The sequence below is a fragment of the Osmerus eperlanus genome, chromosome 18 (genome assembly GCF_963692335.1).
Source record: "Osmerus eperlanus chromosome 18, fOsmEpe2.1, whole genome shotgun sequence".
Taxonomy (NCBI): Eukaryota; Metazoa; Chordata; class Actinopteri; order Osmeriformes; family Osmeridae; genus Osmerus; species Osmerus eperlanus.
Window position 1 is genome coordinate 1,236,066 of NC_085035.1, and position 7,019 is coordinate 1,243,084.

Here is a 7,019-nt window from a genome sequence, read left to right on the forward strand (position 1 = left end):
TTACGGTGTGTTCAGTGGAGTTCCATCCACCCAGATCCAGGTCCCTTCTGTTACTGTGTCGGTCAGACCGATCCAAACTTGCTTGTTGAGGTTATTGAGGAATGCCTCATGGAGAAGGGATAAGAGCAGTTCCTGATCAACCCTGATCAAACTTGACCTTATCCTGTACATTTCTGGTATGACTTTCTTACTTTCCATCTCTTTTCTCTCTCTTTCTCTTTCTCTTTCTCTTTCTCTCTCTCTCTCTCTCTCTCTCTCTCTCTCTCTCTCTCTCTCTCTCTCTCTCTCTCTCTCTCTCTCTCTCTCTCTCTCTCTCTCTCTCTCTCTCTCTCTCTACATCTCTCTCTACATCTCTCACCTGTTCCTCTCGGCTGTTTATGATCACCAGGTCTGCTCCTCTCTCTCTACAGTCCTGTCTGCTGTCAGTCCAGTTCTTCCTCTCAGTAGAGACGTAGTAACAGCTACAACCAAACTTCAGCCAGCCAGCAGGACAGGAAGTGACCTCTGAAAACACAACAGAGAACATGTTTCCTATTGGCTTATTTCAGACCTAGTAACAGAACAGGTGCAGCCAAACCTCCTCCATCCATTGTTACTCTCTGCAACGCTGAGAGTAACAATGCAGTGTATCTTAACACATAGCCTCCTCTTAAGGTCATCTCTCTCTTTGGTCAGGTTGGTGTTACTGGTCTGTAACTTATTGTTGGCTGTAAAATATAAATGAGGGTAACTTTTGCAAAGCAGAAGTTGTGGTTGAAACACTAAATAGGTAATTAGATGTAAAAGCCAAACTTTATTGTCCTTACAAAAGAAATCTGTTTAACAGACTTTTTGTTTTACAATTTTCATAATACAACCGACACAGTCCTTCAACTCACCAGACAGTCTCCTCTTAAGGTCATCTCTCTCTCTGGTCAGGTTGGTGTTACTGGTCTGTAGCTGGTCTCTCTCTCTGGTCAGGTTGGTGTTACTGGTCTGTAGCTGGTCTCTCTCTCTGGTCAGGTTGGTGTTACTGGTCTGTAGCTGGTCTCTCTGTCTGGTCAGGTTGGTGTTACTGGTCTGTAACTGGTCTCTCTGTCTGGTCAGGTTGGTGTTACTGGTCTGTAGCTGGTCTCTCTCTCTGTTCAGGTTGGTGTTACTGGTCTGTAACTGGTCTCTCTCTCTGGTCAGGATGGTGTTACTGGTCTGTAGCTGGTCTCTCTGTCTGGTCAGGTTGGTGTTACTGGTCTGTAACTGGTCTCTCTGTCTGGTCAGGTTGGTGTTACTGGTCTGTAGCTGGTCTCTCTGTCTGGTCAGGTTGGTGTTACTGGTCTGTAACTGGTCTCTCTGTCTGGTCAGGTTGGTGTTACTGGTCTGTAACTGGTCTCTCTGTCTGGTCAGGTTGGTGTTACTGGTCTGTAACTGGTCTCTCTGTCTGGTCAGGTTGGTGTTACTGGTCTGTAGCTGGTCTCTCTCTCTGTTCAGGTTGGTGTTACTGGTCTGTAACTGGTCTCTCTCTCTGGTCAGGATGGTGTTACTGGTCTGTAGCTGGTCTCTCTCTGTGGTCAGGTTGGTGTAACTGGTGTTCAGCTGATCTCTCTCCACAGCATCTGTTCAAGAGAGAAAACCTTAACTTTACACACAACATGTTACCGTCATAAACAAACTACTCCAAGGTATTATTTTTGAATATGAAAATCATATGAAAGACATTGTACACCAGAGATGACATCTGACAACAGAGATTGTGTCATGATGTTAGAGAGACTCACAGAAGACTCCCAGTGCTGTGATCCCAGCCAGCAGGAGAACACACAGCAGCCCCAGACACACTGCAGCTTTATAGCGACTCCTCTCTGAAACCGTAGACACACACAGTCAAGAAGTAGAGACTTGTTGCTCTTGTGGTTAGTGGTAACTGACTTAAATTTTTGTACTCGCTGTGATATATTGTTTTATTATTGTTGCTTGCTTTTTTTCCACAGGTACACTTGCACTTATAGCAGTTCATGTTGTTTAATTGTAACTTGTTTAACTACATGCTCTTATGGTTCTTCCCTTTGGCACTTATTTTGGTTGTTCACAATGTGTGCTTCATGTTTTGGCTACTCGCAATGTTTTGTGGCTATCTCGTTGTTATGATCAGTGACCTATGCACTTTGTAAAGCTCTCTCTTGGAAGTCGCTTTGGATAAAAGCGTCTGCTAAATGAATAAATGTAAATGTAATGTAAATGTAAGTGTGTGTTTGTGTGACTGTACATTTACACACACACACACACACACACACATGCACACACACACACATGCACACACACACACATGCAAACACAAATGTTTTATGTTTGAGTGCAGTTTCTGTTAATTTGCTGCCTAACATTTAGTGACAATAAATTGTATTTTAAAATGATATTGTTTAAACCCTAAAAATATACAAGGATTTGTTCATTCATTATCAATCATTTGCAACAATAGAGGTTTTTACACATGGACATCTGGGGGGTATTCCTGAAAGCGGGTTTAGTGAAAACCCTGAGTTGGGTAAGCCTTAAATGAAGCAAACTCTGGGATTTCCGTTCCAGAAAGAGAGGTAACAAAAACATTTTGTCAGTATCCATGGTAACTTACTTTGTGAACCTAACCTGCTCGCTAGCAGGTTTTCCATAACAAACTGTGCATTTCTACCGATCCCCTCCCACTTTCTGAGCCTGATACAGTTGGCAGACATGGGGTGTCCTTTCTTAGTTCTGCCGACCGATCTCTAGTTATATGCCAGGAGAGGATTTTAAGACCGCAATTCGATGTGCTTTAATTCCCTGATGAATACCTAAGTTACCGTTTCCCCTCACACTCCATAATTTATTTAAGCAACATTCTCAGCACTTACATCGCTAATGTTACACATCGTGGTTGAACCCGCTTTCTGGAATTCCCCCCTGTTTATTCACTTTTATAGCGGATCAACCCTAACCTAGATATCAACAGAGGCCTCTGAAACTTACAATAAATTACCTGCTTCTTGTCTGGTGTGTGTGTGTGTGTGTACTGTACCTGCTGCTTGTCTGGTGTGTGTGTGTGTGCATGTGTGTACTGTACCTGCTTCTTGTCCAGTACTTGGGATCACTGCGGCCGTGTCTCTGAAATCAGGATTGCCACAATTGACATGTTCGTAGACACCCTCTTCCTCAGCACTTGTCCCTCCAGTGTTGACCTGGTTCTTTGGTTTAAAGGTAGTATTGACGTAGACATTGTCTCCAGACATCTCCATGTTGACTGAGTCTATAGGTGACCTCTCTCTCTCTGTGTCTCTCTCTCTCTCTGTATCCCAGAATACTGTACCGTATCATTTTACATATAATATCAGGAAGCTGCACAAGAGGGAAGAGACCAACAACAGCCATTGTCAACTTGTTGTCATTATGAAAATAATCAACACCAGTATTTCCTTGAAAGTTATTTTGAATGGTGCCTGGCACCTAGTTATTTAAAGTGTTCTGTTGAAAGGCCTTTACAGTTTTTCACAATTGTTAACACACATTTCTCTAAACAATAACGGCTTTCTCAAAACTGCACACACAAAACTGAAAACCTCACAAAATGGAACTCCTGTTTTCAGATGGCTGAGCGGTGAGGGAGTCGGGCTAGTAATCTGAAGGTTGCCAGTTCGATTCCCAGCCGTGCCAAATGACGTTGTGTCCTTGGGCAAGGCACTTCACCCTACTTGCTTCGGGGGGAATGTACCTGTACTTACTGTAAGTCGCTCTGGATAAGAGCGTCTGCTAAATGTAAATGTAAAATGTAAATACTTTCATTTGGTACACACAGACATATTTTCAAATGACACACACATACCATTCATTGAGTACACACATACCATTCATTGAGTACACACAACTAAGCATTTGTCTGCACACTACCAAGCATTTACAGCACACTGATGTGCAAAATTGAAAACCCAATTATAGAAATGGAACACATCATATGAATGACAATGACTCTGGAGAATGAGCCATTTCTCCTTTTGTAAAATGTCTCAGTGTAGGCCTACTTTTTTTCATAGTCAAACATAAAACAGCACACAAATATGCAGCAAAAAAAGTTTTATTTCGGTACACACAGAGAACAGTACAGTACTGTAAACCGGCCTGCTCAACCCCCCCCCCCCCCCCCCCCCCCCCTTCACAAAAATGAATTAGGCATCATGCCTCCGGTTCCTGTCTGGCCAGAGGGCCTCATCCACAGTCCTTGATGCGGTCTGTGTTCCGTTTGAATGGGACCCTGTACACCTGTTTCATCCGCATGGCATTCCTGCGAAGATTACGGTCCAATGTAGAGAGGCCGACGGTCTGGACGTTCCTGAATGTAGCATGGTCAGCCAGGATCCTGGTTTGTATCTGTCGGAGTGTTATAGCGTTGTTCTCACAAACCATATTTACAATTTCAGTCTCCTGTTCGGCTGTGAAAGTGTGTGTTCTTCCTCCACGGTGTGGTTCTCTTTCAGTCCTGCAAAATACAAATACTGTGAGCACACTGTATTCTATTGATATGCAGTATTACAGTACACAAGGCAAATAGATTTCGTAACTGTTCTCCATCCTGAAGCTTCTAATGATGGCAGCAACTGTGAAGCGTCTGAGATTTGGTTGGACCCTCTTGTGTCTCCCAGGTGCGTGTGGTTCCTTCCATATGTACGCAGCCGAGATCAACATAGTGCAAGGCTGACCTGTATCATCTATGCTAGTTCATACTGTAAACCAGATCCAGTCTCTTATACACACCTGTAGAAGCCATGCTGGTTCATGCAGTAAACCAGACAGTCTGTTCTTCTGACCCACGAGCTATAACCCTTCACTCTTGCGGGTGTTTGGAATTCTGAAGTTCTGGAATTCTGAACGTTAGCATTCTACTCAATTCTAAAAGTAAAATCAGCCTTGTAGCCTACGGGAATACTCAGCGACAATGATTAGGACAATGCTACACTGACCTCCAGTGGTGAAAAAATGGTACCGACAACGTTTTTATCGATTTGAATCCAGATGCGAACCTACTCCCATCGACTCCGTCTTCACCGCAACGCCACAGAGAACGTAACTACATACTAATGACAGCAGGGCTTAAAGGCTAGAGATAACTAGTTGTGATCATTTCCCCGTCCTCAACTTCATGAATTTGGGTTTGCCAGTGGGCTGAATCAGTCATGTTTTATTTATGGCCTGTGTGTTTTTCAAATACTTCAATAAAACACCGTCAGTCGCACCTATTACTCAAATACTGCAGCCTCGGACGGGATGCAACCGGAAAACTATGTGATAACCATTCACAAGTCTTTTCGTTGTAATTTTAGTATAAGACAGCATTCGGCCACAGAGAGCTTACGTAACAGAGAGAGAGAGAGAAAAGAGAGAGAGAAAAAGAGCTTGGAGAGAGAGAGAGAGAGAGAGAGAGAGAGAGAGAGAGAGAGAGAGAGAGGGAGAGAGTTTGGAGAGAGGGGGAGAGAGAGTATAGAGAGAGGGGGAGAGAGAGAGAGAGAGAGTTTGGAGAGAGGGGGAGAGAGAGCTTGGAGAGAGAGAGAGAGAGAGAGAGAGAGAGAGAGAGAGAGAGAGAGAGAGAGAGGGAGAGAGAGAGAGAGAGTTTGGAGAGAGGGGAAGAGAGAGCTTGGAGAGAGAGAGAGAGAGAGAGAGAGGGAGAGAGTTTGGAGAGAGGGGGAGAGAGAGTATAGAGAGAGGGGGAGAGAGAGAGAGAGAGAGAGAGAGAGAGAGAGAGAGAGAGGGAGAGAGAGAGAGTTTGGAGAGGGGGGAGAGAGAGCTTGGAGAGAGAGAGAGAGAGAGAGAGAGGGAGAGAGAGAGAGTTTGGAGAGAGGGGGAGAGAGAGCTTGGAGAGAGAGAGAGAGAGAGAGAGGGAGAGAGAAGAAGAAGACGATGATAGAGGGAGGAAAAAAGTGAGACGGAAAGAGAAGGAGAGATAGAGGAAAATAAAAATCCTTTTGGTTCAATGAACACTATTCACAATAACGATGTTAGGACGCTGGCCAATGTTTACCCTGCCTGGATGTTAAAAGAAGTGTGTTTGTGAGTCAGTGTGTGTTTGTGCATGTCTGTGAATGTGTGTGTGTGCGCGCGCCTGTGTGTTTTTCCTTTGTGTACAACTGTGTGTTCATGCGTCAGTCAGAGAAGTTACTGAGGCGAGTCAGAAGCCAAATATACAGAGTATTCTAAACCTCAATTCATTCCTCTCTTCCCTCTCCTCCCTTTCTCCTTCTGTCACTCCGGACCTAATTACTTCCTCTCATTCTTTCCTCCCTCTCTTTTCTGATCATCCTCTCCTGTTTCATTATCTCCTCCTCCAATTTCTGTCTCTTTCATCCTCTTCTTCTTCTGTCTGATCTGACCCTCCTCTCTCCTTTCTTAGTCTCCATTCCTCTTCCACACACTCTCTCCATCCATCCATATCTCTCTCTCTCTCTCTCTCTCTCTCTCTCTCTCTCTCTCTCTCTCTCTATATATATATATATATATATATATATTATAGTATTAAACTTCTCCCTCAACTCCTCTCTTCCCCCTCCAAAATTTCCTTCATCTACTCGTCTAAACAGCTCCCTCTCTCAGTGTGTATGGCTCCTCCCCCCTCCTAGACGTAGAATTGATGTACGATTCGCTCTGACAACACATACAATGTAATTAGCTTTATTCAGAGTTTGTAAAATAGATTTTATTTGGAGACAAGCATTTCATTTATTATAGGTAAGCAAATGAAACATGAAAATAGCCAGATTAGGTGATTTGTACTACTGTAGGGCAACAGGACTGCTGGGAAAACATTATTAAACTTTCTAATCACTATATTCATTTGGTCAATATAACAATTTTTTTGCCGCTTACATTTTTGAAAACTACTAGTTAAACATCAGAGACATATAGTATTTGACAGTGAAAGTACAATGTCCTGAAATCTAAAGTTTTCTGAAAAGTATATTATCAAAAATGTCTTGTATCTAAGTAGTGGTCAGAAAGCAGAAGAATGAAAACAGACGAGTCTCCAA

The 7,019-nt window shown here is 43.4% G+C and overlaps 1 protein-coding gene across 1 annotated transcript; it reads right to left on the reverse strand.

The window, feature by feature from the left end:
- Positions 1-3,245, reverse strand: LOC134039049 (C-type lectin domain family 4 member F-like). The gene is made up of 4 exons (XM_062484799.1): positions 3,092-3,245; positions 879-1,589; positions 359-504; positions 1-105 (listed from the first exon to the last, which is right to left on the reverse strand). Exons 1-4 carry the CDS (start codon positions 3,243-3,245, stop codon positions 1-3), a joined length of 1,116 nt encoding a protein of 371 aa, XP_062340783.1.
- Between the last annotated feature and the right edge of the window lie 3,774 nt (positions 3,246-7,019).

Excerpts from the sequence above, each read along its gene's own strand:
- LOC134039049 (XM_062484799.1), bottom strand. The coding sequence starts at position 3,245 with ATGGAGATGTCTGGAGACAATGTCTACGTCAATACTACCTTTAAACCA. Across the intron at positions 505-878 it reads CCTTAAGAGGAGACTGTCTG|AGGTCACTTCCTGTCCTGCT; the intron begins GTGAGTTGAAGG and ends TTGTGTTTTCAG. Across the intron at positions 106-358 it reads TAAACAGCCGAGAGGAACAG|GCATTCCTCAATAACCTCAA; the intron begins GTGAGAGATGTA and ends CTTCTCCATGAG.